The 16,584-nt window shown below is 29.6% G+C and overlaps 1 protein-coding gene across 2 annotated transcripts in view; it reads right to left on the bottom strand.

The window, feature by feature from the left end:
- Window positions 1-15,876, bottom strand: part of LOC119687367 (E3 ubiquitin-protein ligase TRIM9) — a 275,741-nt gene extending 259,865 nt beyond the window's left edge. For both annotated transcript variants that reach the window (XM_038101658.1, XM_038101659.1), the window contains exon 1: window positions 14,833-15,876. In XM_038101658.1, coding sequence (XP_037957586.1) covers window positions 14,833-15,783 — 951 coding nt within the window. In that variant the 5' untranslated portion in view covers window positions 15,784-15,876. The remainder of the gene's footprint in view (window positions 1-14,832) is intronic.
- Window positions 15,877-16,584: the final 708 nt, after the last annotated feature.

Here is a 16,584-nt window from a genome sequence, read left to right as displayed (position 1 = left end):
AATGATAACAAAGCACTGAGAATTTTTAAAAAGAAAAGTTCTTCGTAAAATTTTTGATCATCTAGAATGACTACTGTGTTCAAATGAACAACAACTTGTACGAGATTTATCAAGACATTAATATTATATTATATTTTATTTAGATAATTACCACATAGAAGTTCCACTGGCTTGCTCATGTCGTGAGAATGGATAATGTGTCTCCAGCAAAAAAAACAAACTTCTAAAACTGGAATTAAAGGACGAAAACGTAAAGATAGAAGACTGGTGAAAACGTGCAGGCAGCAGATGCCCCTGCATCAGGGATGGCTGTATCCGTCTAACGGTTAACGGGTTGGTATGACCATTCAAGCACTTACATGCTTGAAGCATTGTTTATAAAACAGGAAAATATATTGTTGCTATGCTTTATCTACGGATTCAGAACTTTCGGTACACCCCACCCAGTTATGGTATGAGCCATGACTAACTTTTATAGTTTTGCTTGTTGCAATCTAAATATATTTAGTACCTGTTGTTGTTGTTGTTATTATTATTTTTTTAAATTATGAATTTATATTTATTTAAATTATTTTTTAAATCATTTACTATTTATATTATATATATTATTACATATATTATTATACATAAACTATAAATGTAAATAAATATCATTTTTTTTTTTGAAAGCATTAAAGGATATTTTTATTTTCTTTAATCCTCTGCGCATATCCCTGCGTGTCCTTTTAATAGGTTTCGTGAACTCATTCATAGAGTTTTGTTTTACTATTATTTTCGTTAATAAATAATAACAACATTTAAGGACATTCATATCCATGACAGACAAATGCCTACAACAATATCATTAATGAAGTCGCTGCTGGTCTGCTGATGTGTATATACACTTATATATATAAATGTGTGTGTGTGTATGTATGTTATGTTATTGCTGACAATTCGTGTTACCAGCAATTAAGTTGATTTAGCTCTTCCACATATTCTTTGTTATCCCTCCAACGGCATGTGAGCGAATGTCCCTAACACATTCAGAGCCCAGCATGTATACCGTTGAGTGTGTGTGTGCGTGTATGTTTGTTGATATGTTTCACCTTAATTTTTCAGCGCCTTGTTAGGCTGGTTTTTGTTTTTTTTTTTTTGTTTTTGGATTTGGTTGTTCCTTTTGCTTTGATATTATTAAATTTTATGATTATGTATATGCTTTATTTTCTACGTTGTTGTTGTTGTTGTTGCGTTTTCTCTTTAATTGTGTGTCAGTTTGTTTGATATGTGCTTGCCTGCTACCTGCCTGACAGCTTGCCTGATTGCCTGACAGCCCGTGTTTGTGTGTGGCAGGAGTAAAATTGAGTCTTTCAATTAAGAGTTGCATGAATTTATTAATTTAATCTTTGCCTGGTAATGTTTGTTTGCATTGTTGTTGTTGTTTTTGTTATTGCTTTCAAGTTTTTAATTAAATTATATCATACAGGTAGAACATAACTGAAGGATCTATGCTCCAATTGGAGTCAAAGAAAAAAGTAATAGTAGTAGTAGAAGTAGTTGTGGAACATAAATAGTTCTGAGTATGTCGATTGAAGTTTTACTTTTAAATGCACATAAATATAATATCTATAATAATCACATTATATAATCATCAAGAATACTTATGCAATTCGTTTCAATAAAACCCACGATATATATCAATATGAAGAAATTTAAGGATAATAACATTATTCTAATACAGTCAAACTTTCGTAACACGAAGTACCATTTTGCAAAGAAAAAGTTCAACCTGTGGAGACTTCGAATTAGAGAATTTTTTTGTTTTTTTTTTGAATCACATTTTAAGATATTTATTTATTTGAAATCAAATAGAGCATAGAAGTTATAGTGAAGTGAAACATTCAGAAATTAGAGTTTCGGATTTTAATTTGGAAATTTCAAAAAAAAGATTCCAACTTATTCCAAGCCTTATAGTGATCATCAGTTGGAGTATCATTCATTTGTAAATAAAAATTCAGAATTGTGAATGAGTCTTCATTCATTTTTGAACAATTTCATCCACCGAACCCTTATTATTACTTTTCGTTACGATTAGAATGGGATCCATTAATTCAGATCTACAATGCTCAATAATATCGTCATTTGTAGGAAAGCTTGATGTACAAATTTCATTGCCAAGCTCAATATACTCGTTAAGAGAACCATTGGAAGATATTAGAAGTACAAAAAAGCAACATAAGAAAAAAAAAATTAAACATTTGATTTTGAAAAAGGGACTTCCCCTAACACCAAAATGGATTCATAATTTAAACAAAAATTCGAATGCACTTTTCCACATTCCTATTGACACGTGACAATATTCTTTTTCGATTTATAGAAAAATTCGAGTTATAGAAGTTCGAGTTATGGAAGCAGAATAAAAATAAATAAAAATAATTCCAGTTATAAAATAATATAAGAATAAAAATTCGAGTTATAGAAGTTCTAGTTATGGAAGTTTGACTGTAATAACCAATAGCAAAGTAAAGTTCTAAGCCTCGCACTTGCAGTCCTAACAAATTATATATGTACTATAAACAAATTAAATTCGATTATTTCCTAAGACCACTAATAATGAGTACTTGGCAATACTCGTAGCAGCGTTGCATGGTCAGCCAAACTTGCTTAAATTAAATAAAATTTTTATTGTTGTTTTTTTATTTCTATTCGATCTCTTCTACCCTTTAAGTAGTTTCTTTTTGTCATTAGACGCGGCACTTTCAACAACAAAAAAATTAACATTAATAAAATCGTTTTTAATTCTAAAACGACTTTACTTTTAATAGTTTCAACGAACGATTCAAAAACTAAAAATAAAATAGACCAATAGATAGTTTAGTTCTTCAGCAGTATTTGATGTCGACCTCATATAACTTCATTCAATTCAAGGTCTACACACTAAAACCCCAAATTGTTCAGTCTTATAAGACCCACTAAATTTCGTGTTTTTTTTTGTTTTTGTTATTCTTATAACAGAATATACTCTTCATTTAATATCAGATCTACAAAATATAATGCCAAATTTTTCATAGCACTCTCATTAACTTTTCTGTAAGTTCTTTAATATTTCTACTACCAAGTGAGCGTGCATAAGACCTAAATATACTAGGATTATAAATTTTAGCTTAGCAAATAGCATGCATAAATCTCAAACACATATCTACTGAATATCACTACACAGCCCTCCGCTTCTCGCCGGAGGATAGTGCCGAGGACTTAAAAATGTAAAATATGTATAGAAAAATCCCAATAATGTGTTTGCTTGTCTAACCATAATTTAAGGTGCAACATGGGGTGCGTCATGAAAACACCAAGAATACATACCACAGTGTCAGTGTTGTTTTAAGGATGCTGCTGCTTTAACTGACTTCGTCTACACTGCAACTCTCTGGCAGTGGTGGTTCTATGGCTATAATGCAAGATAGCTATAGCGGTCGGCGGTGGTGGTTTTCTTTTTTCAGTTTCGCGTACTGCAAAGTGTTGCAAAACAATGATTACAAATGAAATTTGTTTGCACGGTAGATAAAACATCATAAAACAACCAAGGTATAAAAAAAATAAAAACAAAAACAAAAAAGTATAGGAAACATTCACAACAACAACAATAGTAATACAAAAAGGTAAGAATCTGTGTTGTACGTTGGTTGCAGTGGTACAAAGTAAAATTTATAAAAAGGGAGGAAAGCATTTAAATTAGAATTTTAATAGTTTTTTTTTTCTCTTTTGGGACGACTCTTTTTTTTCATGTACGACTGACTCTGTCATAAATCTATTTCACAGCAAATAAAGCAAATGCATTGAAGGAAGGTACTGCGAACAGCAAGGCAGCAATGCATATTGAAATCCATAAATTTAGGGTTTCTTAAGGGAGCACTTAAAAATTTTCATCTACTCTATTAAAGCTTTTATAATTTCATTGTGACCATTAATGGAAGTAGTATTTCTGGAAAACTCTATGAAAAATAACTTTATTTCTGTTTCAAATACGTTAATTTGGTAAATGTTGGTTATAAGGAGCAGCTCTGATCTCACGTTTACTTATCATATTTCGTTCGTTGTTTTGTTGTTCTTTGCTTACAAATAACAAAACATTTATAAACTGGAAATAATAAAAATCGAGCGTACGATACAAATTTGGCAGGGCACAATTTTTAAAACTTGCGGTCCAAAAATGACTACTGATATCCTACACGATTATTGATTAGTTTAAGAATAATATGTATATAATACAATATAATAATTCTAATAATATCAGAAGAATATCCGTTAAAAGAAGGAAGACGAAGGGTCTATTATAATAAGAAGCAAATGAATTTTTAAGCTCATTAAAAGTATTCGAACTCTCACTTATATTTTGAGTGTAACTCTGGGATTCATTTGAATAGCTGAACATTCAGTAAAGATCAATGTCTAACTCCCTCCGGTGAGATTTCAGTGTCTTTTAAGTTTCTTTTCTATTTTATTACTTATTACTTATATTTATTTTATAAACATTTTTATTTTATAGGTGCTCTGAAGTTAAGTATAGATGATAGTCGAAATATCGGTAGTAAAAATAGAAAATTGGAAATTCTCAAATGACCAAAAAAAGCATTAAATGCACTAAGTCGTGACCAAAATAATGTACCAAAGTAGAAATTGACAATTGTCAAAAGACCAAAAAGGATCTTAAATTGACGTGATCAAATAAATGTAATAAAATAGTAGTGATTGTAGGAAATTAACTATTGTTATATGATGCTCTATGTAGCAGCTCTTTCGGTCATGATCAAATCGAGTGTTAAATATCAATGACCACTAGTCATATGAACCTCCCTATGAAATAGCCCTAACAAAAAATTTGTTTATATTGACTAATTCATAAACTTTGTGGAAAAAAATCTAATATACCCAGATAAAGTATAGGAAAGTGTCACCTGAAATCCCTAAAAAAAATTGACTTTGCTTCTGGACCCTAAAATAAAGCTTCAATAAAATTTTTAGAATTAAGTTTAGTGAAATGAAAACAAAAAATAAAATGAACGAATGACAGGAGTAACAGGAATAACGAGCGCGAAAGATGAAAAGGACGATAAATAAAATTAATGAGTTACGTTGAGATATGGACAAGTGTGCAATGCTGTTATATTTACTACCTGTAAAAGTGGAAATAAGTCCAGAGTAAAAAAAAAAAAAATAAAATAAAATAAACAAAAACATTATCGAAATGTTTATTTTGTAAAAGGATAATGTTTCTGTTTCCTGCTTTTATTTGATTTTTTTTTTTGCACTGACTTTGGAATAACAGAGCGACAGGTAAAGTTTGAAGCCACTTTTCCAATAATTTCAATTTCGATGGTGTCAAAATTATCACAAAAATTATGTGAAATAATTTATTTATTAAAAGTGATAGCCTTGGAGTGAGGCATGTCAACAGAAACTGCAACTCATAAATCTTCGCAATTGAAACCAATTCAAGATAAGCAGCAGATGAGATAAGTTGGACTGTCGAATGAAAGTAGTCTTGTTTTACAATTTACTTATTTTAAATATGTATGTACACATGTTGAGATAAAATCGAAATATCAATTAAAATATTAAAAAAATTTATTAACATATTTCAATAAGATTTGTTTAAGAAAAAAATTGTAAGATATCGTTTATTGAGTTCATACTCAATAATACTTAAATTAATGTTCAAACAAATCAAGTTATTTAACTCATTGAATTACTTACAAATTAAAATATTATATATAAGCTAACCAACATCATATCACGATAAATCCTTAAATTCTGAGTAGATAAAATAAGCCGACTGTCACTATAACCTACGACCCAAACACTATTCGGAACAAGAAAGTTAAGTGATACTAGTCACTGTTAGTTATACAGCGGACAGCGGACTTCTAGACTTTGATTGAGTAGGTTTACTACAATGTCACAATAAATTATGCTCCAACATCATTACAAAAGTATATAGGTGAGCTATAGAGTTATTGTAAGCTTTAGATAGCTACACTTGAAATTAAAAAATAAAATTAATTAATAAAAATTAGTCTCTAGAACACAACAAAACCATTAAGAAATGGAGCAACATGGAAGCTACGCGCAAAAACTGTGTAATTACCAATATATATGACTTGGTATATAAGCGTAATATACCATTGTATTTGAATACCCATTAAACGTGAAATTAAGGAAAACTAAAAGAGCTATTAACTCTTATTCGGAACAAATTTTTCGAAACAAGGAAGTAACAAAGCATCACAGGCGTTGAAGAAGAAACTATGGAAAGAGCTTAAAAGTATAAATATTTAAAATATAGATTTGATATAACATATATTAGCCACTTTAATTAAATAGTAAATGTAACTATTATATGAAGAGGAATCCAATAGCGAGGATGTCTGCAATTGGGTTTGTGATGGCTTGTGTTCTTTGGGATACGCAAGAAATATTCATAACTGACTAATTAAAAAAAACAGAAAAGGTAGATTAATAAACAGGGTCATATTATACAATACTTTCAAAATATTTAAATGGTCCCAACAAAGAAAATAAACATTTTTAAAATAAATGTCAACTTAGCTCGTCACCACACTACGGACAGCCGAAACTAATTAATTTTAAAAATTGTTGGCTGGAAAAAATTTCCAGACCTTATTTTTGCAACTTTAAATATTTGTAATATATGTATTTATAACATCTATAAAATAAAAGGTAAACTAAGATCATAAGTCCATACGACAAAAACAACTTAAGGGAGCACAATTACATTAAATTTAAATCAACATAAGACACATCATTTTCTTTAATATTTATTGCTGTGATTAATTAAACTGAATAAGAATTGTAATTCATTTTCTTGCTACAAAGAGAACTTAAAAGAGCTTAAAAGCACAAATATCTTAAAATATAGATTTGATATAACATATATTAGCCACTTTGATGAAATAGTAAATGTAACTATTATATGAAAACGAATCCAATAGCGGGGATGTCTGCAATTGGGTTTGTGATGGCTTGTGTTTTTTGGGATACGCAAGAAATATTTATATTTGACTAATTAAAAAACAGAAAAGGTAAATTAATAAACAGGGTCATATTATACAATACTCATAAAATATTTAAATGGTCCCAACAAAGAAATAAACCACACGACAGACAACCGAAATATAATTAATTTTAAAAATTGTTGGCTGGAAAGAATTTCCAGACCTTATTTTTGCAACTTTAAATATTTGTAATATATGTATTTATAACATCTATAAAATAAAAGGTAAACTAACATCATAAGTCCATATGACAAAAACAACTTAAGGGAGCACAATTACATTAAATTTAAATCAACATAAGACACATCATTTTCATTAAGATTTATTGCAGTGATTAATTAAACTGAATAAGAATTGTAATTCATTTTCTTGCTATAAATTTAAACAGAAAATTGCAGTGTGTATTATTACATATACATATATTATTACATATATATAAACACATACATGTGTTGCATACTATAACACTTATGGCGTTTTCGATTGGTAAGTCTCTAGATATTTTTTCAAAGTAGAAAAATGGCCCTAAAATTACGCGAGCTATTTTATATGATTTAACAGATAAATTGTGATTTCTTCGGATAATGGATTTGTGATAAATATAAGTGTGTACTAACACTACAACAGAAATATGCGATTACTCTGAAAACGTTGGATTGAACAACAAAATTTAATATATTAACAAATTTGTATAAGCATTAAAAAAAAAATATTCTAAATCAGATTGTTAGAAATATAAAAAAAATTATAAAATTAGTAAATTAAATTTTTTTTGTTTCTTTTTCTAATATATTATTGAATATTCAAGATAAAGTCAAATCATTCATTAGAAAATAAAATGCAAGCCGAAAGGAATTCCTAGTATCTTCCAAATAGCAAAACCCATTCTGAAGACAAAAACACCATCGATTTAAAGCAATAAAGATGCGCTCTTCACTGTCGCACCAACGAAACAAGTGCGGATATAGCAATTCTTTAGTTAAATTTTAAGTGACAGGTGTACAATAGACACCACGTACCAGGTAAGGTCAGCCGTAACTGCTTTGCTCACTCAAGGTTATTGTGAAGAAAGAAAACATTTTCATTTTATTGCCAATTTTTTTGTTGGTGTATATTTGCGTCTTGATGTCTGGAATTGTATCTTCCATGTTCTTTTTTTAATTTATTTTAATTTTTTTTTTTTTTTGAAGTATACCTTACATTTAAATTGCTTTCTTGTTCAATGTAATTTTGAGAATTCCTTCGCAATTTGTCACTCGTTCTTTCTTTTGTCAACGCTTTGACACTTAACTGACATTTTTATTTACATTTTTGCACTTCATAATATTTTTTTTATTTATTTAATTTTTGCTTTAAAATATTTACTTCGACTTTGGTTATAAACCCAAAAAAAAAGCCAAAAAATTCGGCTTTTTGTTGTTGAAATATTATAAAGCAAAAAAAAAAGATACTCTTGATTTGGCAAAAATTTGTAACGCGAATATTCAAAATTTTGTGAATAGAATATTGTATCTATATATAATAATTATTACACATATGCTGGTTTAGTATACGATTTAACAATTGGGCTATAAAAGAGATTTGCGAAATATATATATCTATTATATCTATACCAGACAAAAACTTTTTAGTCCATCGTTCGATTGTATGATTATATCTATTTAAAACCAAAAACTTTTCAGTTACCCCGCTAAATTGTAATTCTATTATATCTATTTCAGACCAAAAACTTTTTAGTCTATCGTTAAATAGTATATCTTTTATATATATGCCAGAACAAAAACTTTTTAGTCCATCGTTAAGTTGTATAATTATTATATCTATTTCAAACCAAAAACTTTTCAGTTACCCCGCTAAATTGTAAGTCTATTATATCTATTTCAGACCAAAAACTTTTTAGTCCATCTCTAAATTATACTATAACTATTTCAGACCAAAAATACTTCATAACTAAATTAGATGACTATTATATCTATTTCGGATCAAAAACTTTTTAATCCATCGCTAAATTCTATGTCTATTATATCTATGGTCGAACAAAAATTTGTTAGTCTATCTTACACTAATCTTGCAATAAATTCAATAAATATGCAACCAAATGCACCATTTTTATTATCAAATACATACAAAACCCATACAAAATCCATACAAAACTGAGTATCAATAATCAGTAAATGTAAACGTATATTTTATATGTGATGGTCATATGATCAAATTAAATTTAATAATTAATAATAAAAATTGTTTTATTTCACAAAACTATTACCCATTAATACATATTGCATTTAATTTGAACATATGAGAATAGGTGAGCTGAGGAAGTAAAGTTCACGCAAAAGACATCGTCACGTTCCAAAAAAAAAAATATATACATTTTTTATGTTTTCATAAAATAACACAATTTTACACTTAAACTTTTGCAAAAAAAAAAAAAACAAAAAAACAAAAAACACATAGAAAACAAATGAGTCCAAAAATGTTCAATTTTATTTTATATTTTTGGATCTTTTTGCCCAACTGAAGTCTAGCAAAAAAGAATGATACAAAAATTCTTGCAAGCTACGGGTAAGACTGCTACATGACCAAAGAAAACAAAATATTAAACGAGAAAGAAAGGTGATAAATTTAAGATGTTGTTTGCAAAACAATTTAAGCCAGTCCAAAACAAATAATTAACGAAACTAATCGAAGTCATAGAACAATAAACAAACAAAAAAACAAACAAACACCCAACAGTTAGAAAAGTAAATAAAAACAAGCAAACAGACAGACAAACATACTTACCATTATAGTTAAGGACAGAAAATGACAGATAGACTAGCAAATGCTTAACTTATGTGCATTGCATTAGAACGTAGACATTGGGTTCGAAAGGATACTACTAAACACTTTACCTTGCCTAGCAACCCTATGCAACCCCAGCTGATTCCGGCACGACCGGCAACTCACACCACTCTTGGCTACCGTAACGAATGCTGTTTTATATGACAAATGCGTACCAAGTCAAGACTGACAGCTTCAAAGCAATAAATTCTGCAACAAGCGTTTTTTTCCCCCATTTCTTGAGTCATAGAAGTATTAGCGCCCCAATGGAAGAGGAAGAAAAAGAAGAAAAATAAGTTGGATGCAAACGGCACTAGGTAGAATAGATGGTAGGTTTTGCTTAAAAATTTCCTTTTTGGCTAAACTAAACCGGAAATGGTTGTCAACTGAATAAGAATACAAAATGTAATAGTGGAGCATTTTTTTTAATCAAATTGCAGAAATATCTTTGGATCTTTGACTGCTAACCGTTTTTGGTAAATGTCTATCGTTGTGGGTAACATAGAAAAATTAAAAGTGACTTACAAAAAATTGGATTCTAAATTTCTGTTTAGCAAATAGTGTTGTCTAGAATTATCTTAATTTTCTTTTTTTTTTTAAATGAGGATAGAATACCTTAGATGTTTTACTGAGAAATCACAGTGTATTTTTATAAATATGGATTTTCTTTAAACAAATCATTTTGACTTTTAACATTACAAATGTAAATTTATGTATCACGAGACTATCGTACATTTTTATAGTAATAAATAAATTTCTAATTAAAAATTACTTAATACAAATTATGGTATTTTTCATCTCAGCGTTTCCTTCATTTCCATTATTTTATTTTTCCGCAGATGTTATACTAAACTTTTACAATTGTTTATATTAATATTAAGGGTTATCCATTTCATAGTCCTTATTTCATAAAACTGTTTCAGCGACATATATCAGAACTCTCAACCAGTGGCATTGGTTTAATATACGTTACGTTGACAATGTAAATCGTTTATCAACCGCTGAACATCTTAAAAAAGCGAAAACTTACTATAAAAATGATGACAATTCTTAGGTACAATTTTTTTTTCAGTAATGGAATTTATTTACTGCCCAGTAAATACGGATATCATTGCATCTAAAATAGTCAAAATTCATAAGAAATTGTCAAAAGAACCAGCTATGTGCCATTGGAATATCAACAAGAGGGTTCAGTCCTTTAAGATTGACGATATTAGGCAAAGGATTTTTTATATATATAAAATAACCAATTGTCAAGTCATGGCCAAGCTATTGCCAGCTATATGCCGATGAATTATCGACAATTTTATCAAAAAAAAAAACAGTACTGAAGATATTCCATGGACCATACTTGAATAATGTTGTTTATCACACCTTCTGTTAAAGTCCAAATAATATATTAAAATAAAAATTTTAATAAAATCTCAATGGCAAGTTTGTTTACGTTCAGAACCGCAAAAAAGTTTACTTTAAAGCTATAACTTTATATTTACTAATTAGAAGGGTTCGAATATAAATAAAAACCTGACACTTGCAGTCCAAACAAATTATATACGGACACTTTTTGATAAATAATTCAACGTTTGTTTAATATTTTTTAATAAATTCTATATTTCGACTCTCCTTGAAAGTCAACATCAGGATAAGGGTCTAACATAAATTAATATTACTAAAACTATATCTATGTCATCATCTTTATTCTATTGTCTCAAGGAAAATCGAAATATAGAATATATTAAAAAATATTAAATAAACGTTGAATTATTTAACAAAATATGACCTATAGCCAGAGAAAAAAAATATGTATAAAAACCATTATAAAAAACTAGGTCCATAAATAAATTCAAAATTGTATTATATGCGATTATTATATATATAAATATATATATAAACTAATTAAAAAATTTGAACATTTGACCTGATGATCACTGATGCTGAGTACTTGGCAATACTCGAAACAGCGTTGTATGGTCAGTCAAAATTTAATAAATTAACTAAAAGTTTTTGTTGTTACCTTTTCATTTCTGTTCGAACCCTTCTAATTATTAGATAAAAAAAATTAACATTTAATATTTATTATTTCATTTTATTTCATATAATTTTTTTGTATTATTACTTTTTTAAACCATTTAAATACACATACATATATATATTATATCTATATATATATATCTATATCAGTAAATAATTTAATTTAAATTCGTTTTATATGAAATTCTCATGCAATATTCCTTTAAATAGAGAGATCCTTTAAATTTTTGTGCTTTAAGAATTACGTTTTGTCCTGGAGTGCGAGCACCTTTATCTGGAATTTAACACAGAATTTTAAGTTCCTTCATGTGCTATTTTTATGCCTGCTCCCAGCTACCAAAAAGAGTACCAGGCCCACACAGGCCCTCCTTCCCTGCCGACTCCACTTCATCGCATTGTGCCATGCCAGAATGTGTGAGTTTATTTTGCTGTTGGCAGTGCAAATAAATATAAATAAAGATTTATACTTTCTTTCACTGGACAGGACACACGCCAGCCAGTTCGCAAGGCAGTGAGTGGGTCAGTGCATGGGAAGCGAGTGAATTTATTGTTTTACTTAGCATGGAAGATGAAGTTGAATAATTTCTCTTTGCTTTTATTGTTAATATTTCTTTTATTATTTAATAAAAATTGCCACATTTGCCGGCAAAAACGTAAAGACTATATATACTTTAAGAATTTTCATGAATTTAAGTGCTCTTATGAGGAAATGGAATGGATTCAAATGGATTCAAAATGCGATATTTGCGATATTTTAAGAAAATATTTGGAAATATGTTAAATATTTATTTATTTTAATTGTTAATTTAATAGAAAATACATGTTTAGCATTTAAAGAATTAAAATTATTCATTTTAAGATTATTGTAAATACTTTCTGATACAATTAAATAATAAGAAAATATAAATAAGAGCAAAATTTCAGAATAATATGCAAATACCAGAAATATTCGACATATTAAAATATATTAAACGATATCTGTCGTATATATAGCAATAGAAGAGAGGACAGTTACAAGAATTGTATTATTAGAGCTATCTGTTATCCTTAGAATACGTATATTAACTATTTTTAAGTCAAATTATTTTACTATTGTTTCACTATAAATTAAAAATATTTTTATGTAAACTACAGTAAATATGGTAGTAGAAATAGGAATAAACGAGGTACCAGCTCCCAATAGACCATAATTGATATTTTGTGCTAAAACAAACCCTAACCGAACAGAAGACACACCGCCTTCTGCATGAGAATGAAAGTAGAGTAATTCTCGATCCAGTGGCATCCTCCTGGCCCAGATTAAGGCTGGACAGTTACAGCGAATGTGATTGGAAGTCTCATCTGCTTCTTAGCAGAGTCGAATAAATAGTAATTCAAGGTAATTTATAATCAATTATTTTACAATTTAATAACTATAAAATAAAAATTTATAGAACCCGATTCTATTGGAGTACCCGACTCGATAAGTAACATTGCAACGCTTACTATGATGATCCCTCCAATAAACTATTATTTAGCAAAAACTAACCAACCAAAAAGTTGAAATAGTTTTAAACACTGAAGAAATAAATTATTTTAATTTTATTTATTTGTAAAAATTATTCTGACTTAAAATTTTTAATATAAAAATGAAAGTTTTTTCTAGTATAGATATCTTTTTATAAAGATATACTAGCTAGAAATTGCGCAAAGCCAGGCTCTGAGAAGTCTTTTCAACGTACCATGGTACATTAGGACGAATGACATCCTCAGGGAACTCAAGATTGACCCGATCAAAAAATATGAAAAGGATAGAGCCCTGAAATTATTTACGAAAATTGACAGGCTTACCAACATCGTGTTATCGAATCTCAGAATAATTACAGGCTTCATGAGGAGGTATGCAGATCTAAGGTCAATTATTGTTTAATCTGATGAAGTAATAAACAATAATCCAGTCAAGGCGTTGAAAGTAGAAACCTCACAGTTAATAGTGAGTAAAAGTGCTTTAAATTGACTTAAATGAAGGATTCTCAGATATCCGAATCTGGGGTTTAGTTTGAGAACATTTAATTTTAATTTGAGGCTCTAAAAAGTTAAGGAATATGTAAAATGAATGTATCTCTCTTAAATGAGGATATTTCAATAAAAAAGGCCGAATTTTAAAGAAAAAAAATAATCACGTTTTAATATATAAAACGAGCACTTACTGAATAATGTGTTATTATGACTTGACTAAGATTATGTAAATGCCAGTTTTTTTAAATTCCAAAAACAAAATATTATGAGATTTCTAAGAAGATTTTCAAATATTTTTTTTTTAGTTAGATAATATGGATACGTTAATAATTTTTCTTCAATAAAAAGTGTTAGGAAAATAAATGCAACTAATGATTCTGGACTAATAGTGGACTATAGTATAGTGTAAATAAAAGAGGAAAATTATTTCAAGACATGAAGAGAACTACAAGAAATCAATGGCTAGAATTATCTGTCATTGAAGTTAGTAATTCCGCCAATAAATTCGCGAGCATTATTGAGGACCAACTTTTGAACTATAGTAATTGCACGGGAGCATCCATGCTAACTGTAAGTATGGATGTGGTTGATAATTTCCACATTCCCTTCAAACTTTCCTGTGAATTTGATGTTATTAAATACAAAATCATAAAGAGATATCACAAATCAGAGACTACTATTATTTAGCAAAAACTAACCAACCAAGAAGTTGAAATAGTTTTAAGCATTAAAGAAATAAATTATTTTAATTTTATATATTTGTAAAAATTATTCTGACTGAAAATTTTTAATATAAAAATGAAAGTTTTTTCAAGTATAGATATCTTTTTATAAAGATATACTAGCTAGAAATTGCACAAAGCCAGGCTCTGAGAAGTCTAAGTCTATATACTAAATTATTTATATATATATAAAAACTACTCCTTACCTTTTGTGCTTTGCAAGTGGCGCCAATTGGTTGTACCTCATGTCCTTGATGACGTAGTTCAGCCATACATTTTCCGCAAGCTGGTATTTTACAATTTAAGCAATAAACTGTTAATGACTCTGCATGTTCACCGCAAACGGATTCTCTTTGCTGTGCAGCGCCACGTGGCTTAACCAAATTATGCTTGGCCAGCGGTCCACGCGCCGGATGACAGAGCTCACGACATGCATCGCAATAGCGTATTTCACACTGTTCACAGACCAATGAAGCGACCTTCGGATCAGTTTCACACATCTGACAACGTAATGCTTCACGTGCACAAAAACGATCGACAATCGATTCCATGGCGCGATATGGTGGTAAATTACGTACGCCGCCCTCGTCAAAGAACACCAACTTACGACAGAGTGGACAAGTAAGACAGAAAGCAGCACCGGGTGGTGCTACAGCAGCGCCCTGCAATAAACCTTGCAAATGTGCAGTCCCGGCGTAAGAGACCGGACGTGAAGTATTCGAACAACAGACCACACCTGAATCGGCTTCACTCAATATGCTAACCTTATCGGCCTGATCCTGATCGGATGTAACACTTTCGCTACCAGTAGCCGAGCTAGCAGTGCTCGCAGCTGAACTATTTGATGAATGTCTGGTCGATGGTGGATGATGTGCCGGACCGTGTGTATGATGTGCTCCCGAATGCGAAGTGCCAGTACTGTGTACATGCAGTGTGGTATGTACGGCATGCAAAGCACAACCAGCAGCGCTATTACCATTCGGTACTGGCGGCAATACTCCGGCACCGGCGTTAACTGCTGCTGCTAAAGCGACGCCTGGTATGTACGCTGTCTGTATGTCAAGTGCACAGCCCAAACAGAGGGCGTGGAAGCACGGCAATAAAACTGGATTAGCAAAAAGCTGTTTGCATGTCGGGCAACGTAATTCGTCCTCCATAATAAAATGTAGAACTTCCGCACAAAGCCTTGAATTTAATTTGTTCTCTGTGTTAATTTCCTTTTATATTAATTACTTTTATTAAAATTTCAATTAATATTTTATGCTTATTAAATTGAAATTTCCTAACATTTTACTTTTTTTCTGCTATTTTTACGTATTGAAAGTTCAGAGCAAATTTAGAGCAAGGTTTCGAGCTAGGTTTAGAGCATTTTAACTATAAACACAATAACTCATTGCAAAATGAGTTTATTACAATTTTTAATTTAATTTTTATAAATTTTTAATTTATGTATTTTTAATTGTTGCAAATTATTTTCCGTTGCCGTTGCCGTTGCCGTTTTCGCACTTCACACTTCCTTCCGCCTGCTAAATTAGCCAGAAATATTTTCAGTCCAAATACGCCGAACTCCTTTTAATGTTTTAATGTTTTATTTATATTAAAATTTTTGCTGGAATTGTTAATTTTTGACTTGTGACACAAGCTTCCGGTAAAGGGGTTAACCACTTCCTTTCTATTATTTTTGTTTGTTTTTTTTTGTTTTTGTTAAATTTTTGGTGAAGTTTTTGCTTAAAACACAGAATTCAAAATATTTTAAAATTTTTAGCAAAATTTTTAATTTCCTTGCAGGATATTTTTTCACTTCCGCTTAGCACAAAACTCACTTCCGCTTTTCATTAGCTGTGAAAATTTTTACGTTTCTTTATTTTTATTTTTTAATTGAGTCCAAACTTTTCAAAGAGAACTTTTTTTGGTTTTGGTTAAATGTTGTTTTCACATGTAATTTATTCACATTTTGG

Source organism: Teleopsis dalmanni, chromosome X (genome assembly GCF_002237135.1).
Source record: "Teleopsis dalmanni isolate 2A chromosome X, ASM223713v2, whole genome shotgun sequence".
NCBI lineage: Eukaryota > Metazoa > Arthropoda > Insecta > Diptera > Diopsidae > Teleopsis > Teleopsis dalmanni.
Note: the sequence above shows the minus strand (reverse complement) of the source record. Positions and strands in the feature narration are given on the sequence as shown.